This window comes from Taudactylus pleione, unplaced genomic scaffold, assembly GCF_031769625.1.
Source record: "Taudactylus pleione unplaced genomic scaffold, aTauple2 ptg000488l, whole genome shotgun sequence".
NCBI classification, from domain to species: domain Eukaryota; kingdom Metazoa; phylum Chordata; class Amphibia; order Anura; family Myobatrachidae; genus Taudactylus; species Taudactylus pleione.
In genome coordinates, this window is record NW_028284890.1 from 715723 (window position 1) to 739340 (window position 23618).

Sequence of the window (23618 nt, forward strand, 5' to 3'; positions counted from 1 at the left end):
GGAGTCTTGGATGATTATTCTGCGATTGTTGTTTTCTGCATTCCAGCAAATTTCTCTGGGGGATTTTTTTCATCTCTTCAATCTTTTCTTCAATTGATTTTGTATCATATCTTTTTACAATGAACTTATTTTTGAGTTCTGCTTGTTGGAATACATTTTCGTTGGTACAATTTCTTCTAATTCTCTGAACCTGGCCCTTTGGGAAATTGTTTAGCCAATGCGGGTGATGATTACTGGTGGTGTATATGTGTATGTGGCGTTACTGTCAGTTTGTAAACTGTAATTTTTGGTGTTTAATTTATCTCCTTTATAAATTATTAAGTCTAAAAAATTAATCTCATATTTATTCTTGTTAAAAACTAAATTAATATTAAGAGAGTTTTTTAAAATGTCACAAAATAAAAGAAGGTTGTCTTCTGTCCCGTTCCAGATAAAAAATATATCATCGATATATCTAACCCATAAAACTATATTGTGAATAAAATCATTATTTTCCCATATTGTTGACTCCTCCCACCATCCCATAAATAAATTGGCATAAGATTGTGCAAAACGGGTGCCCATAGCAGTCCCCCTAAGTTGTAAATAGAACTGTCCATCAAACCAGAAATAGTTATTTTGTAAAATGAATAGCTGGAATGAATAGCTGGAATGAATGGCTTCTTTAATAAAATTTATCTTTTTATCATTAAAAAGTGGATTCTTTCTCAATGCATATTCTACACCCTTAACTCCTGCCTCATGGTCAATAATGGTGTACATTGCACTTACATCTGCTGTAACCAAAAAAGCTTCTTCCATAAGATTAATTCCCTATATTTTTCTAATTACATCCATTGTATCCTTTACATAGGATTTTAGTTTGATAACTTCTGGTTGTAAAAATGAATCGAAGAAGTGTGATAGGTTAGAGGAAACTGAGTCAGTTCCCGCAATAATGGGGCATCCCGGTGGGTTTTGTTGATCCTTATGTATCTTTGGTAAGATATAAATTACTGGGAGAACTGGATTTTACTTAATTACATATTTGGATTCTTCTTCACTTATTATCTCATCATTTACTGATCTTTGTATCATGATTTTTATATATTCAATTTTTTCACTGGGATTTCCGTTTAGAAGTTTGTCTCTACATCGGACCCATGCACACAATAGTGGTTGACCTGACCCTCTCGCAGAATTGCTAAACTTCCTGCACGCAGTAAGAGCTCAGGCTGCATCTTCCATCGCAGGGGCTTAATTATTAATGTGCCTGTAATGGTCGAACGGTCACTTCCTGTCAATCAATGTACAATGAGACTGCGTGCTCCCTGCGATCGGTATCCAATTGCATTGGGCAGTTTGCGCGGGTGCACTGCCACTCATACGCATGCGCAGTGCAAAACAACTGGGTGCGTGCAAATTCGCATCTGTGTCCTTTGCTGAATCAGGCCCATAGTGTGTTGTAAACAAACAGTGAAGGGTTAAAATGTGTTAACACATTTTAACCCTTCACTGTTTATTATATATGTACTTCACTTTTTATTTTCATTCTTTATATGCAGCCTAGGCTGCTCTTAACTATCTCTTTTACACTGCACTTTTCTTACTATGGCGGTGCCCTGGGGTGGCTTTGCTGGGCCAGTTTGGGGGTGTCCTGCGCTGTGGATTTGAATCCTAGTATGTTAGGGACCTACCCGGCAGCGGTGGATAGGCCCATAACCTTGGCCAAGATTATGCCAAAAAACTATTCATTGCAAAAATGTATTTATATACAGTTAATTTGGAGTTGAGCACCTGTACTTCTTTTTTTTGTGCATATATCAATTGTCTCCACAGGTAGAACCTCCAATTATATATATATGTTCAAGGTGTGCAGTCTGAAGCCCACTTCCCATATAAACATCCATAACTATGACAATACCGATCACAATACATAGTAAGTAAACAATCTCCCTTCACTGTCACAATACCGACAAAAGCCAACCAAGAAGTCACATCAGTCAGATGAGTCTCGCTAAGTCCCGTAATTGTCCAGATCCGCCATGTAACAGACAGCAATGTAGATGGCTAACCCCAGGCGAATGCACGAGTTCTGCCTTCATACACCATCTAAAAATAGCCGGCCATCCCGTTTACAACGACCATACCTGTCCCTTATTAGAGGGCAAGTTAGATAGATAATATACCGAGAAACCAAATAGAGAATGCTAACAAAATCCCATTTTCATACCTAACTATACCCTTGTTTGTTTGTTTTTAATCAAAGTTTTTAAACACGCTTCCTGTAATCACATACTGTATATACGGGATACGTATCCTAACCCTACAAGGGGGATGTCTAAACATAATCCCCCCCTTCCCCTAGCCTAATCTTAAACCTCATGGGGGGCCTAAAACTAACCCTCCCCATAGCTAACAGCTACTATAGTTTTGCTTACCTTCATTCTGGAAGCCATCCGTCGGGGTTCTGGCATCTAGATCTAGACAGACCTTTGAATATAGACGTCTGTCTTTAGTCCTGCCTCTAGCTTTAGAAGCAAATATGTAGTAGGCCTGCTTTTCTGCTGTGGGCATTTTTAATACACATATATATATATATATATATATATATATATATATACACACACAGATAAGGGTGCACTCCATTAACCATCGATAGCGTGTCCCAGTGCCTTCTTTAAATATCCCTGGTGGAGTCCAATATAGCAATTGTGGAAGCCGTCACAAAAAAAATTTAACAGCAGGTAAATTAAATGTTTTGAAATCCAGAACCACATAAAATACATTGAAAGAGCAAGGTTCACCTAATACACACTTCAGCTCCTACATGTGTCACTCCAGTCCCCTCCCTTGCCATTCCAACCCTTCAGCTCACAGGCTGCCCCCCCCACTGGCTCTCAGGCAATAGTGCCCCCGTGTATTTGTGGCCCTTATGCAGTGCCTCCTGTATTTATGCCCCTTATGCAGCGCCTCCTGTATTTGTGGCCCTTGTGCAGCGCCTCCTGTATTTGTGGCCCTTATGCAGTACCTCCTATATTTTTGGCCCTTATGCACTGCCTCCTGTAGCTTTGACCCTTTTGCAGTGCCACTTATGCATTGTCCCGTTGTTTTTTTCACATATAGTAGTGCCCCATATGCCGCGCCCCCAGCCTACTTAGTATTACTTACCTGACCACTTTGTCTTCTCCAACCTCCGAGCGCCGCTACTGCTGCTGCTGCCTTGCGCCTCTGTCTTGATCTAACTTTATCCATCTGGTGTGCAGGGTAGGCTCTGCACCGCGTGGGTAACAATGATTTCACCCTCGCAGTGCACTACTGGGAATGCTGCTGTTCTCTGAAGTAAATGCTTCTTTAGCCTCCGGTAGCTTCAGAGGCCAGCGTTCCTGTAAGCAGGGGTAGGAGCGGAGCGCCCTTTGTAATTGCACGGGTCACCTGCCCCTATAAACGGACCTGCATTTGTGTTTGTATACACAAACACACGCATGTTTAATTTTATATGGCAAGTCGATATTACATATCTTGATAAAAAATACAATAAAGACTTATGTTTATTATTTTTTATTTAAAGTTAAAAAAATAATGCAAGCCATGTTTTATTCACAAAGCAAATCAACATAAATTTAGCAAATCAACATAACATTTTAGTTTATTTACAAGCTAAAAAATATGAAATATACATTATTTCGTATTGATGCAAATAAAAAAGAAATACTTTGCTTAAGACAAATTAAACAATACATTACATGTTTTTCTTTGTATAATTTTGTTATTGTATTTGTATAAATGTTTTTTATTTATTGACTTGTATTTTTTAAATCCATTTTCACTAGTTCAAATTCCTCTATTAGCTATGAAAAAAAAATAAGATTAAAATCTAACTATACTCCAATATGTTATTTAAAACAATAACACACAGTCCTAAATTATTGAAACAGTTCTTCTTTCGTATAATAAATATTTAGCCAACTATTTTCTATAGCTTTGTGTATGAAATTCTGACGGCTGGTAAGTATCTCACAAAATACTGATGTTGCAATCACAAACTCTGAAGATCCTGACTGGGCATGGAAAGTATACTAACCCTCCCCTTCTCCCCCAACTCCTAACTGGAACCCTCCCTTAGTGGTGCCTAACCTCCCCCTATGGTACCTAACTCCCCCACTGTGGTGCCTAACCCCCTTGTCGTGGGTGCCTAACCCCAAGTCCCTCTTGGTGGTGCCTCAACCTAAAATCCCCCTCCCGCAACTTAGCCCTAACGCACCGGTTGTGCCTAGACCTAACACTCCCTTAACCTCTGAAACTTACCTTCTGCATGCCTATGTTTTGCATTCTGTAGCTGGGTAGCTGACACTGGGCTTGATTCAGCACAGATAGCAATCCTGCACACGCACGCTGAAAAGTTTTTGAAATGAATGCCATCACAATACACTTGGCTCAATACTTAGAGACGCAGCACAACATAAATCCTCCCCCTTCACACAGTGATTGCTCAGGCTGCATATAGGTTTGCAATGGATAAATTATACATACCCCTGCAACTTTATTCATATACAGTGACACGCCTGCACTTGCTTGACCACACTCCCACACCACCCACCAATGATACTTGGTGTCAATCACTTCCAGGTGGGCCTGTGTATACATTGCAATCACATTCCCTATTTTAGTGACTAGTTTGCATACGTGCACTGTAACTAAGATGTATATACGAAGAATGCAAGAATCGTCTGACTGCAGAGTTGCACTTGTGTTACTTGTAGAATTAGGGCCACTGTTTGTATTCTAGTAATGGTAATTACAGTGAGCATCCCTTAAGCTGGGATGATGACTATCCCTTTTTTATTCAAGTATTTATTTTAAAACAAAATGTTGTGGGGGAAGCCCCAGAGAATATATTGCGCTTACCGTCTGTCCACCGCCTTTTCAGCTCTATGCCAGCCTCGTTGGTTCCTCCACGTCTAGTGGCAGGCTGGTCCCTTCATGCCGCCCCACTTCTCCTGGACACAACGGCAGAGGAAAACAAACATGGCATGAAACTTCAATCTTCCAGAAAGAAAAAACAACCAGCACCTGGTCCCCAAGTCCTACTCTCAGCCCGATATCCTTGTGCTGTCATCACAGAGTCCTGCGCACCAGGGTCCTGCGCACCCTTACGCCCAGTCTAACTCAAAAAAAAAATACCCCCAACAAAACATCTTTTACCCCACCAAAAAAAAGGAGTGTAACAAAACACATCCTCAACCCCTGACAAAAAATCAATATATTTATAGGGTTACAATCAAAAATCTATTTTACTTTTAAAAATCATGGTTCATCAGTTCTTGGTTCCGGGTCCTGTTCTTCCTGGCTTGAGAATTGCATCCGTTCCATTTCCATCCTCATCTGAAGCTCTCTATTTTCTTCATGTATTTGCTGGACTACACTGTATGTTGATGGCATTACAACCTGTTCAGTTTGTAGATGTGGATCTACTTCAGAGGATCTTCTTTTGATATTGTCCGTCAACAGCTACAGTTGGTTGGCAATCAATCTTGTGTTTGTGTTGCCTTGATGCTGTCACACTACCATATGGATAAAGTGGCTGTCCATCTGTTGGAGATGACTAAAAAGCACATCAATCATTGTAGTCATTTGACCAAAGTACTGGCCTACCATTTTCCAACTGCATGAGTGATTTAGCTGTATATTTGAAATCTGGTTCATGCTCTGCGCCAGGCTGTTAAAATGTTGTTCCATCCATACCAGATCTTCTGTCCTTTGTTCTTCTATCCATTCTTGATCTTCTCCTTTATTCAAACCATTCCCGATCTTCTCTTCTCCTTTGTTCAAACCATTCCCGATCTTCTCTTCTCCTTTGTTCAAACCATTTGTGATCTTCTCTTATTTTCTGTTCCTTCCATTCACAATGCTCTATTATTGCAGTATTAATATAACAAATTTAAAATTATGTAAATAAACGCAAAGATATTAAAAAATAAAAACTTCTTACTTTTTTTATGTATAATATTTATTGGGTCCCTACTAATAGTCTCTCTTTGAGGTGCATTTTCTTCATTTGATTGCAAGTTTGGTGAGGATGATGCTCCAGATGCAGTATCTATGTTACTATCTATTGTACTTTGTCCTCCTGCAATTATAAAAAACAATTTTATATATATATATATATATATATATACATACAGTATATTTAAAAAAAAATATATATATATATTTTTTTATGTTGATTAATAGAAAAAATAAACAATTTCAAAAATGAAAATTTTATAACATTACATTATAACAACGGTATGTAGTGATTATGTCGATGTAGAACAGTACAGTGAATGAAAGTTAGATAGTCTTTGATTATTTTGAAACAGACATACCTGTGTCAAGAAAATCTTGTACTGTGGTTATAGTCCTGGCTGCTCTTTCACCTACGGTTTCTTCCTGGTCAGAAGGAACTGTTCTTTCTGTGTTTTCTGCTTTACGATTCCAACATATTAATGTTTTACCAATGTCATAAAATCATATTCTGTTATGAATATTGATAACCCAAGAAAAATCACTAGTGGAGTGTGTACTAAATATGTACTAAATCAGATTCCCTTTATGTAATCATCAGTTCTTGCAGAATCCCACAATGAAGAGTTGATGAATAAAAAAGTGGTGTACTCCACTCACTATGCAATAGGTGTTCTCAGGTATTTTAAGTTTAATTTAAACAAATGTGTACTGTACTCACATACAATCTAGATGTTCTATTTCCATAAGTCTTTTTCATTGATGAGACAGCTTTGTGATTTCCCAAAAAATATTGTGGATATTCACCAGAGTTAGTCATAAACGTTCATTAAAAAAAATATACTGCTGGGTGTAAGCACAACAGATAACAGGAGTTCTCATACACTTTTACAATCTACTGAAAATAAGAAAACAGTATTTTCCTGTACCTTAGTTGAAGTCCAGTATATTATATAATCTTGCATCATGCTGCAATCATTTCATAGTAAACAAGAATACTATTCTCACTGTGCTTGTCCCTGAGGGACAGATGTACTAAGCTGTGAAAAGTTATACACTGGAAAGTGATAAACAGCCAACAACTCAGCTGCTAACTGTCATGTTTCAGGCTGTGTTAGAAAAATGATAGTTAGGAGCTTATTGGCTGGTAGTTTATCACTGTCCAGCTAATCACTTTCCAGAGCTTAGTACATTTGGAGCAAAGTGTTCGAGTGCACAGCTTCCCCGTTTCACAGTTACATTTTATCCACAAGTCTTTAATTGACAAAATTGTCTTAGCAATGAAAGATACTTTTATGGGAATAGAACATCTGTCTTGTTTTGGATGAACTAACCACGACGAAGATTAAAAGTTAACCATATCGAGTTTTTACATATTTATATCCAATTTATATATATATATATCCAGAATGCAATTTTCTTTAGATCGTGAATGAACTTTCTAAGACTTAAATGTAATAAATGCTCCCCACTCCAATTAACTAATGTAGTTGGGGGTAGGGTTGGATTTAGGCACTAAGGGACAGAGGCCCTGATTCAGAGCCGGATGCTCTGACAGAGCGCTCGCTCTGAATCAGGGCCAGCCCTCTGGTTTTTTAGAGCGGCCTCCTGGCCGCTCGCATAGCTGTGGGTGACCACCCACAGCTATAGCGAGCGGCCAAAATGATGGTCGCGATGGTCAAGACCATCACAACCATCGGGCTTGAAACGAGACCCTGCAGTAGGGTATCGCTGCCGCAGGCTCAGGAGTGATTTTGGCTCTATCAGAGCCAAAAGCACTCCCACTGACATCACTAGTGATGTCAGTGGGGCCGGACCCAGATGGTAGGCGTTCCCATGGGAACGCCTCTGTCTGGGCAGCCACGCCCACCAAAGGGGGCGTGCTCTCAATCAACATCGACAGCACTTTGGTGCAAGACCCATAACGACAGCTTGGCCGTTGTTATTCGGGTCTCGCGCATGCGCACGACGGAGCCTCCTCCGTCGTGCGCATGCGCACTTGGGCACCATCGACTAACACTAGAAAATAAGGGTTAGAGTAATGAGAGGGTGAGACATATAATATCAACAATAATGTGTGGTAATGTTTGCATTGTAATTCTGACTGACTATTTCAAGCACAACCATAATGAACAAAACTCTCCTTTAAGTTTTATAGCTTAAAAATTATAATCAATAATTATTCAATGTTTCTACTAAGTAAATACATTGTACATTTTGGTTAAACATGCATACCTGTGTCCAATATGGTCATTGCCGCGTCCGCTGTCCTTGGTTCACTTTCACTGTCATATTCTTCCTCAACAAAAGAAATTCTTCTTTTTCTCTTTTCTCCTGTGTATATATTTTTTTATATATATAATTTAATCATTTTATGTATAATGTTCAACATTTTTTAAAGCAAAGTAAATAATGTTATTTACCTTCAGTTTCTGATGGTGTCATTGCATGTTTCTTTCTTGTAATCGTTTCCTTTGTTGGTGTGGATTTTTTTTTACTGCTCTTCTTTGGCGTTCCTATACAATAACCACAATAAAAATTGGACATTTAGGGCCTGATTCAGAGCCGGTCGTTATTTGGGGTCGTTTGTTCAGAAAAAAGGGGTGGCTATTCAAATGAACCGTTCGCTCTTTGCGGTCTGTTCACGCCTCTATGTCTGAACGAGCGAACAAAACTTGCGGTCGTTTTTTGGTACAAAACATCCCCTGGCCGCTCACATCCTACGTCATGTCCGCTATTTATTAGATTAATCGAGTACATCCACCAGCGTATGAACTGCTCGCTATTCTTGTGGTTGGTTTTTGCTACCACAATTTTGCGAGCAGTTCTGGCTATAAAATAACCCAGTGACGTGGTCAATGACGCTGCTGTTTTAATTATGCACACCCTTAAAACACCCGTTTTGACATTTAAGCACGCCTGCGTTCGTTTCTCCACTCCCCGTTTTCAAGCACCTTCCCCTGTTACCACCCACATACGCCTCCTCCTGTCACTCAAAATAGCAGGCACTCGCTATTTAGCGAACAAACGATTTTCGGCCGCACTGACTGGTTCGCACATGCGTATTACGATCCGTACGCATGCGCAGTTGGGCAAACATCGCTCAGAACGAACGAGCGGCCGCTTACGAGCGGCTCTGACTCAGGCCCATCGTATAGAGGACACAAGTGTTACAGTGACATAGTATAGAGGACACAAGTGTTACAGTGACAGTATAGAGGACACGAGTGTTACAGTGACATAGTATAGAGGACACAAGTGTTACAGTGACATAGTATAGAGGACACGAGTGTTACAATGACATAGTATAGAGGACACAAGTGTTACAGTGACATAGTATAGAGGACACAAGTATTACAGTGACACAGTATAGAGGACACAAGTGTTACAGTGACACAGTATATAGGGCACAAGTGTTACAGTGGCACAGTATAGAGGGCACAAGTGTTACAGTGACACAGTATAGAGGGCACAAGTGTTACAGTGACACAGTATAGAGGACACAAGTGTTACAGTGACACATTATAGAGGAGACAAGTGTTACAGTGACACAGTATAGAGGAGACAAGTGTTACAGTGACACAGTATAGAGGACACAAGTGTTACAGTGACACAGTATAGAGGACACAAGTGTTACAGTGACACAGTATAGAGGAGACAAGTGTTACAGTGACACAGTATAGAGGGCACAAGTGTTACAGTGACACAGTATAGAGGACACAAGTGTTACAGTGACACATTATAGAGGAGACAAGTGTTACAGTGACACAGTATAGAGGAGACAAGTGTTACAGTGACACAGTATAGAGGACACAAGTGTTACAGTGACACAGTATAGAGGACACAAGTGTTACAGTGACACAGTATAGAGGACACAAGTGTTACAGTGACACAGTATAGAGGACACAAGTGTTACAGTGACACAGGTCTGCGATCGCCAGATTAATAACACAAGTCCGCAATGAAAAAGCTTTTTTAACAAATTTATGTGATATGTATAGATTTTTGGCTTCTGAACACGAAAATGACTCCCGATTTTGCATATCACATCATGTTATTCAGTAAGGTCCACATGTGCCTGGAGCTGAAATTTACAAAGGGCCTAAACCCCATACTGTCTAAAGGTACATTGCACACACAACAACTTATAAGCTTATAAGCGAAAAGCGACAAAATGAAGTTTGAAGACAAAAAAAACAAGATATTAACGATTTTTTCAATAAGTATGGTTTTGTTTCTATTATTGCTTGATTTTATTGTTATTTTATTATGTAATTAAGACAAAAACAGTGATATCATCTACACATCACATTTCACAATAAATGTCAAAAACAATTAAACTTCTTGTTTTTTCTTAAAAATGTTTGTAAACCCCTTATAGGTAAATGTGATGTGCTAATTTTTTTTAATAAACTATTTCTTGATGTACACAGTATAATTAAGAATAAAAAAGTATTATTAAAAAAGCTTTCAATACCTTAAATTTTGAAGACCTGTGTTATAAATCTCATTCAAATAACACACAAATATGTAGCATGGGCCTTTCCAGGCATGCACATTCAATAAGAAACACGGAGAATATGCTAGATTAAATGTGTTTATTACAGTATATTGATCTCCATATGATGGAGTTTATATATGAAGATAACAAACATGACTATTAAGTAGCTATAATCTAATATCTATTGTACCAAGAGGTATACACACACTATATTATACTGATTGTAATCTATAATCTGGTATTGGGATTTTCTTGATGTGTAATGTAGTAGTGATATATCCCTGAGTAGCACCCCTGAATGTGACTATACGATACTAAAATAAACATGTCATTATAACCAGGGTAGTCTTGCAATCACAATAGGCATTGTGTGACCTATTACCCCTTTCCCCATTCCCTTATATTTGACTTAGTAAAGGTTATATTTTACTTGATAACAATGCACCACTCAAGACAACCCGTCCCTTTCCACCCCCTTGTTTTGATATGAATATTCCCTTAGAGCTGGAAATGCTCACTTGTACTTAGGTTGCCGTCTGGTCTTACACGTGGGTGACACTGCTCTAGATGACAACTGCGAGTGAACAAATAGATGTTCCACAGGAGTCATAGCCATGCAGAAGAGTCTCATGATCAAAAGTCCGACTTGACAGAACTGGAGTACACGTGCTAAGGGTACGCTATAACCGGCAAGATGGCGCTGGACTGGCACATTTTTCAATGATATTGCACCAATAGCAAGCAAGGCTGAAGATTAACTAATGGCCAACAGCTGAGCCAATGGCCGTCATCCAGTGGTTCCAGAAGTATGTGCGGCTGCCCAGTGTCCTGATCTCCCAGCAAGCACCATCTTAGTTCGGCATCTATGTTGCCTGGCAACAGAGGAGGCTGTCTGAAGCTGCAGGCAGAAGAACACGGCATCCCGGATGGGGAGTGACAGCTGGGGAGCAAGAAGGTAAGCTGCAACAGCGGCTTGTAGCAACATCCAAATAACCTCGATAGTGAAATCTGTCACTGCCCCTGGGACAGTTCATACTAAAATATGATATATTTGTCTTGCATCTTTAGCAAACCCTACATTCATTATTTATTGTTAAAATTTCCCTAGCACGTACATTTCTCCTCTTTTTATATTAATGGCACACATACCAATTATCTGCAGATGGATCATTTCAAATGTTAAATACTGCGTGACTGGAGTGTTCCTGCAACCCTGTTTTGTGTCAGCTCATATAAATGCTTTTCTCTTGTGTGAAATCTCATGTCTGCTAAGGTGTGACTTAGAGCATGGAATTGGTTTCTCACCTATGTGATCTTTTATGTGTGACAAGATATGATTTCCGTGTAAAATATTTCCCACAGACAGCATGAAAATGGCCTCTCACCTGTGTGACTTCTCTGATGTATAACAAGCTGTGATTTCTGGGTAAAACATTTCCCACACTGAGAACATGGAAATGGTTTCTCACCTGTGTGACTTCTTGGATGTATAACAAGCTGTGATTTCTGGGTAAAACATTTCCCACACTGAGAACATGGAAATGGTTTCTCACCTGTGTGACTTCTTTGATGTGTAACAAGATCTGATTTCTGTGTGAAACATTTTCCACACTCAGAACATGGAAACGGTTTCTCCCCTGTGTGACTTCTCTGATGTTTAACAAGATCTGATTTCTGTGTAAAACATTTCCCACACTCAGAGCATGAAAATGGTTTCTCACCTGTGTGACTTCTCTGATGTGTAATTAGATTTGGTTTATGTGTAAAACATTTCCCACACTCAGAGCATAAAAATGGCTTCTCCCCTGTGTGACTTTTCTGATGCTTAACAAGATGTGATTTCAATGTAAAACATTTCCCACACTCAGAGCATGAAAATGGTTTCTCACCTGTGTGACTTCTTTGATGTGTAACAAGATGTGATTTATTTTTAAAACAATTCCCACACTCAGAGCATGAAAATGGTTTCTCACCTGTGTGACTTCTCTGATGTGTAATTAGATTTGCTTTATGTGCAAAACATTTCCCACACTCAGAGCATAAAAATGGCTTCTCCCCTGTGTGACTTTTCTGATGCTTAACAAGATGTGATTTCACTGTAAAACATTTCCCACACTCAGAGCATGGAAATGGTTTCTCACCTGTGTGACTTCTCTGATGTGTAACAAGATTTGATTTATCTTTAAAACATTTCCCACACTCAGAGCATGAAAATGGTTTCTCACCTGTGTGATTTCTCTTATGTGTAACTAGATGTGATTTCCGTGTAAAATATTTCCCACACACAGAGCATAAAAATGGCCTCTCACCTGTGTGACTTCTCTGATGTGCAATAAGGTTGGATTTATCTTTAAACATTTCCTACACTCAGAGCATGAAAATGGTTTCTCATCTGTGTGACTTCTCTGATGTGTAACAAGATATGATTTATGTTTAAAACATTTCCCACACTCAGAACATGGAAATAATTTATCAGGTGTATGAGCTGCACTATTTGTAACAAAAGCTGAGGTATCAGGAGACCAATCCTGATAATTATAAAAATCAGATGATATAGCTGCACTGTGAGGTACTGGATGTAAATTTAGTGTAACGGGATTATCTCTTGGAGATTCCTGTGTTAAGTTATCTTCTGTTTTAATATCTGTAGTCAAGATGAGATCTCTCTCCAAGGTATTCCTGCTTGTGCGTCCATCTGCTGGAAATACAATAACTGTATTATTAGTAAGAGATCTTTATATAGCACAGACATACTGAGCAGAACTTTACAAAGAATATTTAGACATTCGCATCAGTCCCTGCACCAATGGAGCTTACAATCTATATTCCCACCATATCTACTCGCACTCACATTATGATTAATTTGTGTCAGAAGCCAATTAACCTACCAGTATGATTTTTGGAAGAAACACATACAAACTCCACAAAGCACCTTGGCTGGGAATTGAACTCAGTGCTGTGTGGCAGTAATGCTAACCATCACTCCACCATGTTACTATAATAAATAAAGCGTTTATTTGTTTAATTTGCAGGTATGAGCTATGACCACATTATTTCATTTAGAAATGAACCAACAAATAAGATTCTCTTTAAACAGATAAAATACCACACCCACATTATCAGCATATGCCAGAGACCCAGCCCAAGGGACAGGCAGATAGCACATCACCAATGTATATCTCCGCCCCAAATGCAGACTTTGCTGGGTAACGTTCCCTAGCCATCATCACAGAGCAGGAAGCCTCATTAGTCAGTGACGTTGGTGAACCACAAAACCCATCTAGAACGCTCTCACACATACACACGGGAAACTTGTGGGCTAATTACCAACAACTGCGTCCACACTACACAAAGTTCTCCAGGTGGATATATATGTAGCAAAAGCAGCCTCTATATGGTCCTCTGGTCATCCTCAGGGAGAGTAGCCCCAACAGAGTCATGTTACTAACTTAGGGTAATGAGTCACTGTATATAACCGCTGAGAGGGAAGGAGAGCGATAGGACAGAGCTACACAGAATGATGGCACAGAGCGGGGGAGGCAGCAGGACAGCGTAGGGGAATGGTTCAGGGCACAGAGCGGGGGAGGCAGCAGGATAGGGTAGGGGAATGGTGCAGGGCACAGAACGGGGGAGGCAGCAGGAGAGAGTAGGGGAATGGTGCAGGGCACAGAGCAGGGAGGCAGCAGGACAGGGTAGGGGAATGGTGCAGGGCACAGCTGGGGAGGCAGCAGGACAGGGTAGGGGAATGGTGCAGGGCACAGAGCGGGGGAGGCAGCAGGACAGGGTAGGGGAATGGTGCAGGGCACAGAGCAGGGGAGGCAGCAGGACAGGGTAGGGGAATGGTGAAGGGCATAGAGCATGGGAGGCAGCAGGACAGGGTAAGGGAATGGTGCAGGGCGCAGAGGGGGGAGGCAGTAGGACAGAGTAGGGAATGGTGGAGTGCACAGAGCGAGGGAGGCATCAGGACAGGATAGGGGAATGGCGCATGGCACTGTGCGGGGCAGGCAGCAGGACAGGGTAGGGGAATGGCGCAGGGCATAGAGGAGGAGAGGCAGCAGGACGGGTAGGAGAATGGTGAAGAGCACAGATGGGCAACAGCAGAAAGAGGAAAAAAAGCAGAAAGGCAGAGCAGGGAACAGAAGCAAGTCAGTAGGATTATGTTACATGGGGTTTCATCACACTGACCAGTGATTTAATCATTATAGCTACGTCCCCTACACTGATGTATGAGATACACCAGAGAGTGTGAGGAGGAGACTGGTCAGATCTCTGGGCTGGTAACACACAGTGACAGTATGTGAGGGGGAGAGCAGGAGTATAATAGGGGCTGATGGCTCCTGATGTAAGAGATACACCAGAGAGTGTGGGGAGGAGACTGGTCAAATCTCTGGGCTGGAAACACACAGTTACATGATGTGAGGGGGAGAGCAGGAGTATAATAGGGATTGATGGCTCCTGATGTATGAGATATACCAGAGAGTGTGGGAAGGAGACTGGTCAGATCTCTGGGCTGGTAACACACAGTGACATGATGTGAGGAGGAGAGCAGGAGTCTAATAGGGGCAGAAGAGGGTGTAGAAAGAGATTATTGTACATACTGAATGATTAGCATAGAAGTATATTTTGAACTGGGGAAGCAAAGCCACATAGAGAGTACAAACAAACACTCCACATATAACAGACACTGGTTAACATTAAGATGAACACTGTCATCATGGTGTATGGAGAGAATATTTGATACTCTTTTGTAATTAGTGTTTACTACTCACCTGTGCTGATATCTGTAGGGATTTCCTCCTCCTTACACTGCTGATCACCCATCACATAAGTCTCTTCTCCCTCTATATCTTCTACCTTTATATTAGTCACATACATCTCTTCTTCTCCCTCTATATCTTCTACCTTCATATCAGTCACATATGTCTCTTCTTTTCCCTCTGGATCTTCTGCTTTCATATCAGTCACATACGTCTCTTCTTCTCCCTCTATATCTTCTGCCTTCATATCAGTCACATACGTCTCTTCTTCTCCCTCTGTATCTTCTGTCTTCATATCAGTCACAAACGTCTCTTCTTCTCCCTCTGTATCTTCTGCCTTCATATCAGTCACATACGTCTCTTCTCTGTCTATATCTTCTGCTTTCATATAAGTCACATACGTCTCTTCTTCTCCCTCTATATCTTCTGCCTTCATATCAGTCACATACGTCTCTTCTTCTCCCTCTGTATCTTCTGCCTTCATATCAGTCACAAACGTCTCTTCTTCTCCCTCTGTATCTTCTGCCTTCATATCAGTCACATACGTCTCTTCTCTGTCTATATCTTCTGCTTTCAAATAAGTCACATACGTCTCTTCTTCTCCCTCTATATCTTCTGCCTTCATATCAGTCACATACGTCTCTTCTTCTCCCTCTGTATATTCTGCCTTCATATTAGTCAGATTTTCACTCTAAATAATCCACAAAAATAATAAAATAATACTTAGTAATTTCAGTTCCACTGATTGAGATTATCTAGAAGAATATTGGTGTATTAGATGCACACAGGTCATATAATGAAACATTGGATTTTTGCACTTGCATTATGAATCCTTCTCTCCCTCTGATGGACACTGGATACTATGAGGTACGGAGTGTGGAAACAGGAGCATGGTCACTTTATATTAACTGGAAACTCTCATACTCCTGATGTCTCTTCCCCATAGTATCCAGAGTCCTCCAAGTGGATGTTAGAGAAAACAGCAAGTTATGTAGCTGAAAAGTACTTTTCATTGATGTTCTCCATGGCAGCTCTTACAGTGGGTTAAGTTCCATCTAACTTAGCTAGAGACAAGTTTATAAAAACACACCCAATAGGATGGTATAAGGGCGGACGGAATTGCAAAGCTGCTCACAAGCAAGCATCACGCCTCCTGCCGCATTACCTATCCAAGCTGCGTTGTCAAATGCAGCATCAGATACTCTGCAACGATCGGCCTGCTAATAGAGTCATGCAGCCGGCCATCGCAGCAGCGAGGAAGAGGCCAGAGAATTTCAATCAGGCTATGGAGATCCTGGCCTCTTCCCTCCCCCCAATAGTGGTGACACAACTCAGTTTTGGGTAACGGAGGCTGTTGACGCCCCCTCCCCACCCACAAACCGCAGCAGAGTGTCAATCAATGACATTCTGCTGGCAGTCTCCATGCGGGCCCCCAGACACATTCTGCATCTGCGCATAACGGGTCTGGCATCTGCACAGATTCCTGATCATCAGGAATCTGCATTCTGAATTGCACATTTAGGCCTATAATGCGGCTCCTCATTTCATGTCATGTTACATATGTTTTGTGTAAACTATACCATTTCAGCAGTATGAGAAGCTGTTAAAGTATCTTGGTTGAGTAGATGTGTGACAGGTGTATTTTGAGTCCCCAGCATTATGGAAGTTCATCTGTGCATGTGCAAGTGGTCTGCTAGTCCTAATGCCCTTAGATCTGCATCCTCTGACACTGTAAAGTAGGGGCAGACCTAGCAGCTGATTCTAGGTGATTGCTAGTGCTATCAAAGCTATTCCTGCACACAATGCTAGGTGATAAAGTATTCCACTCCTTGCTTGTTTGATTACCATCTTCTGCTGCTCCTGCTCATACTGTGTATAAATCCCAGCTGGTGTTTGACTACCCACTTCTGCTCTGTCCCCCCCCCCTTGTGTTGATTTCTTGCCTCTGCTCTGCCTGCGGATACAATGTACAGATCCCAGCTGGTGTGACTACCTACTACAGATCCCAGCTGGTGTGTGGCTACTCACTTCTTCTCCGATCTTCCTGCTGCCGATACACTGATTCCGGCTTGTGTGAGACTATTCACCTCTGCTCTAATCCTCCTGCTTATATGTTGTTCCAAACCTGGCTCTGTTCTTGGCTACAATTTAGTGCACTGGCCAATGAACTGCTTATCAGTGTATCAGACCTGCAGGACAAGCTTACACCAGATAGCTGCTAGTATGCAGACCTCAGGACCACCCAGACTCTGCTGAACAGTGTTACACATATCCTTGTTTCCTCACTGCATCCAAAACATTGTGTGGGTTACTTGCTTCTCACTGCCATACCTGGACCAGCTCCTGCCACTGGAATAATCCCATGAACCTCAATGGGTAAGTTTATACCCAGGTCATGTGACACACTGTGTCTTTGAGAAACTTCACAAACTGTCTCTGAAATATATATAATATGAACCAAGATGGGTGGGAACACTGGGCCACCATGGAGTGCTTAGGGGAATAGGAATTATCAGGTACATAAATCACTGTTTTTCGCCTTCAGTCCTCCTTGGGAGCCCAGACCATGGGACGCACCAAGACAATACAATAGCAATGGTCACAAAGAAAAATGTAAATGCTGCATAATAATAATACATTTATTACATGGAGAACATGTCGCACACTGAGACCGAGCAGAGGATAATACATCCAAGTGGTAATGACTAGTGAGGTCATCCAGCAGCCTCTGCTACATTCAGTCACTGAGGGCTGAGCTTCCTTTGTCCCAGAAGTTACCTCTGCCCCAGTATAGGGGCCTATTGTTACCCCTGGTAACTTATGTGCACATTTCTTGTATCCGTCTGATTACAGGGAATGGGGCACAAACTTTCTGAGGTCCCTAGGGAATCACCAATAAATACTCTGTATACTTAGGACACTCTGTCCTGGGAGGACACATATTAATCGCTCACACTTAGCCCAGTGACTGATGTCTCCTCACTCTGCTCCTCACTGGCTGTGGGTAAGACGGTAGAAGACTCTCCTGGGTAATGTGATATATAGACAGCACCTGGGGACAGAAGCTGGGATGGTGATTACAGACACTGTGTAATTATAGACATTAGATAAGGTTCCTTTATTCCCATAGTGCCTGTAACTCTCCTGGGTAATGTGATATATAGACAGCACCTGGGGAGAGAAGCTGGGATGGTGATTACAGACACTGTATAATTATAGACATTAGCTAAGGTTCCTTTATTCCCACAGTGCCTGTAATTCTCCTGGCAGCTGCAATTAGCCACCATCAGTGTCATCCTTCTCATGAGGAGATCCAGAATCACTCCATTAAAGTACCCAGTGCTAGACTGAGAGCCCATGGGACCACAAAGGATCTTACAGACAGGCGGATACTCATCACCACCTGGAGACAACATATAATTCTCCTGTAACCAAATTAGCATGTAAGAAAGCACTTACTGATGATACGTGTACCGTGTGTGTGTATATAAGGCCAGTCCCTTACTGCTGGCGATAAATGAGAGGAAAAGATATAGGCTAGATGAACCTTCCATGGCTTTGTCCATGCATCTACTCACTCCTAGGAACGTTGTGCTGAGAGAATACTGGTATTTTGGCATTCTGGGTTGTTCCCATATTGTCCACCTGTAGAAGACAGAACCTTTTTGGAAGAATTCCTGAAGCAGTCACCATTCTCCTGGTTATGGCTCAGGCAATTTGCCACTGTATCCTCTGTACCTGAGACATGGAATACTGGAAGAGGTCGAAGATTTTCTTCTGCCCAAGGTATTAGTTTTTCTACTTCCAACATCACAGTTCTGCTTCTGGTGCCTCCTTGGCTGTAACATTCCTGGCATCCCTGTTATCTTCTCTGTAAATACTTTCCCAGTAACTATGAATGAAATTGCTGAACTGCATCCCATACAGCTCTCATTTCTAGTACATTTACCTGGAGTCTCCTTTCTTTCTGTGACCAAGTCCTTTGTGTTATATTAGTTACATGAGCTGGAATCTGTCATCCATGTTGCCCATGGATCTGAGAGTGACATACCTGGTGTCCCAGTGGCGTAACTTTGTACCAGTTGCCCGGAGGCAAGGTAAATGTTGGAGTCCACCCCCCATTTAAAACCTGAAGGTGCATCTGACTGTATTTACACTATCTTGCTCTTTAAATGTAAATATGGAATGCTCCCCTTTCCCCTCCCCCAGCACAGCTTACTATGTTTTTCAGCCACTGCTGCTTATCCTTATCCGCTAGCTCTGCCTTCCTGACTCCCATCCACTGCCCAGTGACAGCCGCCGGCTCCACGCTCACGCACTGACTCCCAGTCCTCTCCACTCCCCAGTGACAGCCGACGCTCAGTTTGTATATACACCTGGTCCCAGCCGCACTGTATCTCTGATCTCAGGGTACCAAAACTGAAGGGGATCTATCCACTTCCCTCCTCAGTCGGGCAGGGTCACGGTCACATGGTACAAGTCCTCCGCGGACCGCGACCCAGATCACACAGCTCACGGAGAAGGAGCGCCAATTAGCTTCAGCTCAGCGGCTCCTCTCTGTTGCAGGAAAACGGAACGGCTGCGGCGGACAATAGAACTGGGAACAATGGAGTGGGGGACAATGGAGGAGGTGCCCCTTTCAGGGCTAGCGCCAGGCGGCAACTGACTCCATTGTCTCCCACAGTTCCGCCACTGCGGTGTCCTCAGTCCTGGGTCTTGTCACCAGATTAGAGATCTCCTGGTAGGTGATGACAGCCTGTTTGTGATACCACAGAGTAACCAATCCCAGCTGGAGACTGTGCATGTGCCATCTAGCCCAAGGAACTATTCCTATGGCTGAGAACATTCCCGATAATTGCAGCACTCTCCTCATTGGTGACCAGTGATGAATCCGTACATCATGCACTAAGTGCTGTTGTGTGAGACACCTTTCCTCTGACAGAGTTACTGTGTACGCTATGGTATTTGTGCTCCCAGACGTATTTGCTGTGAGGGAACAAGCTGACTTTCTATCCTGGTCACGATTCGGCCATGTTTCTGCAATAAGGTCATCACCTGTATGTTCTTGGTGTCTATCACATGTTCTGATTCTCCTACAACCAGGATGATGTATAGATGTGGCCACACCTGGGCCCCAGATCTCTTATCTCTGCATCAGCATTTCTGTAAAGGTTCATAGAGAAGTTGCCAGGCCAAAAGGAAGCCCGGTGAGATGGTAATGGTGTCCCTGATCCAGCACCTGAGTCACTTCCTGTGCTAAACTACAACATAAGAGGAAGTGTCCTGCAGGTCTATGGGTGTGAGGAGTTCCTCTTGGCCGATAGTAGAGAGGATCCAATTCACTATTCCCATGGAAAATGGTCTGACACTGACATAGTTATTTAGTCTCCTCAGAATGAGGATGGTGCAAAAGGATTGTCACAGTGCGCCGGACTCCAGGGTGCACTTACCGGGTCCGGCGACACTGGTCTGTCAGGCAGCGGGCGCCTTGGACTCCTCGCCCGCTGCCTGACAGACCAGTGTCACCGGCTCCCCCCAGCGGCTGACAGGTGGCCGCGGCTCTCCTAGGTAGCGCGCGTGCCATCCTGTTCTAGATATAAAGGGGCAGGTGTGCCAAATGCTAATCACATTTGGCGCAAGAATTCAAGTTCTACCCTATAAGAGGGAGTCTCTGGCAGCACATAGGTGCCAGAGTATAGCCTCATTTCCCATACTCCAGTGTTCCTGTGATATTCCGTGACCTGTTCCTGACCTTGTCTTCGTTTTGTGACCCTGATTTTACCTGACCCCTGGTACTGCATCTGATATCTGGTTTTGACCTCGGCTATCCCCTGTGACATGTTTACGCCTACTCCCTGGTACCGTCTAGTCCGTTTGGTTCTGACCCGGCCCCGTCGACTTAGCTATACGTCTCCTCCACTGCGTCCAGAGTTTGCCAGCACCTGTATAAGGGAACCTATCCTGTGTGTCGGACGCAGCCAACTCCATACCTTCTTGCGAGGGTCCCTGGTGAATACCGCTGGCACATTAGACTCCGCGCCTCAGGCATAGGGCTAGCCAACTCCCTAAATACAGGCCGCATCCATAATCCATGCGAGAATTGTGACAGAATACTCTGGCCTAAAAAATGGATGCAACTGGTAACCTGTCACCACGAGACCTGCTCGAGAACTTACTTGCTAGAGTCGAGAAACAACAACAAGACCAGGCTCAGATTATGCAGTGTTTACGGACCCTGATGCAGCAAGTCGGTGTCGCTCAAGCACCTCCTGTACTACCAGGTCCATCTACTACGGCACCAGCCGCAGGGGCTTCCGCACCAATATGGATTCCGAATCCAACAAAGTATGATGGGGATCTGACTGGCTGTCGTGGATTCCTGAACCAGTGCTCGATCCAGTTTGAAGTCCATACAGCAAGTTTCCCTTCAGATAGGACAAAAGTGCCTTATATGATCTCGCTGTTGTCAGGTCAAGCATTGGCTTGGGCCTCTCCATTGTGGGAAAGAAATGATCCACTCGTCAACAACAGTGCCGAGTTTCCGAGAGCCTTCCGGAAGGTCTTCGATGAGCCTGGGCGAGAATCCTCCGCAGACTCGGCCATCTTGCAGCTGAAGCAGGGAAAAACCAATCTGCGGGACAGTATTCTGTGCAGTTTTGAACCCTTGCTTCAGAGTTGGGGTGGAACAATGAAGCCTTGGTTGCCGCATTTACTGTATGCAGGGACTGTCGTAGAAAATTAAAGATGTTCTTGCATCTAGGGAGTTGCCAACTTCCTTGGACGACTTGATCTCCTTGTGTATCCGAGTAGACCTTTGCCACAGAGAGAGGGCGCAAGAAAGAGAACAGTCTTGTCGCTTCACTTTTAAGCTGGCCCCACGATTCACAGCACCTACTGAGACTCCAGAAGAACCCATGCAGATTGGGAAATCTCACCTCCCTGCTGCAGAAAGAAAAAGGAGGTTCAAAAATAAGCTTTGTTTATACTGTGGTGAATCAGGACATCTTCTCTCTGGCTGTCCAAAGTGTCCAGGAAACGAGAAGGCCTATATGATCAAGGGGTGGTCAGTTTAGGTGCGTTGAAATACACCCCAAAAAACAAAGTTACTCCTCAGTTTTCCATCGACGTAACCCTGGCCATGGGAAACTCCTCTGAAGTAGTCAAGGCCTTCTTAGATTCGGGTGCCGATGGCAATTTCATTACGGCAAAAAAGGTCCAAGAGTTGGGTATTGCTAGCATGCCTCCAAAATAACCCCTTTCCATCATCGGAGTAGATGGGAACAAACTTCCTACGGCTACCATTCACTCAGAGATGACGGAAGACACCATGCAAATAGGGGCTCTTCATCGAGAGTTGATAACATTCTACATTCTCCCGTCAGCCGAGAGTCCAGTCATTCTAGATCTCCCCTGGCTCCGCAAGCATGCTCCCGTCTTAGATTGGAATGAACCTCAAATACTGTCATAGGGTTCTCAATGCCATGGGTTCTGTTTATCATCGGTTCAGCCTCCTCACCGTGCCATTCGCAGCTCAGTCGTATCTCCATAAGATCAACTTCCAGTTCCTTATCAATCCTTTAGAGATGGGTTCAGTAAAAAAGCAGCAGAGACGCTACCCTCTCACCGAGAATGGGATTGTGCTATAGACTTACTGCCTGGGAAGGTACCACCCCGTTGAAGAATTTTTCCTCTTTTGCTTCCCGAGTCCCAGGTGGTGACTGGGAAAGAAAAATGGTAGTTGCTCAGATCAGCTTAATTGCATAACACAGGTGCTTGTAAAGGGCGGGGTTTAATCTGAACACAGAAAAAAAGAGAGATTTGCCCTCCAGCACACTGCAGCAAAAACAATACTTAAATCCTACATAATAATAGAGATTTAGAGGTATTGGTTACACATATTTGCAAATATATGAATAAGCGCCAGGCCAATCGTCAAGGCTCCTCTATACTGGCATCCCTAATATTAAGGGGCTCGCGTCCGAGAAGCAAGGCACCCCAAAAAAATTCCAACCAAGGGCCATCCCCAGGGCATCACACGAAAAAGGGAAAAAGGTGATAGTGAAGTATGTAGAAAAGATGTGTAAAGATAAATCAATAAGTGTTAATGAAATGATAAAGAATTAAAATGACATATATAATGTACAAACAAATAGAGAAGTGATAAAAGTATTCTATGTCAATTAAGTGGTGATGCCATGAGAAAGGCCCAGTCAGAACCCCCCCGGGGGCCCCACTCCCAAACGCTCACCCCAAAATAATTATTGCTACATAATGGTAGCACCCACTCTGGGTCATATAATTACAATTGATGTACTGCATGATAACAGTACATATGTAAGCTGAGAGCTAACTTACCTTGGAGGTACCCCAAAAAA

The 23618-nt window shown here is 42.7% G+C and overlaps 1 protein-coding gene across 1 annotated transcript in view; it reads right to left on the bottom strand.

Moving 5' to 3' along the window:
* Positions 1 to 10389: 10389 nt before the first annotated feature.
* LOC148502621 (uncharacterized) overlaps positions 10390 to 23618 on the bottom strand; it is a 91058-nt gene continuing 77829 nt past the window's right edge. Inside the window, 3 exon segments of the mRNA XM_088449602.1 lie at positions 10390 to 11848; positions 11850 to 12843; positions 12846 to 12971. Of these exon segments, the coding sequence (XP_088305728.1) occupies positions 11788 to 11848; positions 11850 to 12843; positions 12846 to 12971 (1181 nt within the window). The 3' untranslated portion in view covers positions 10390 to 11787.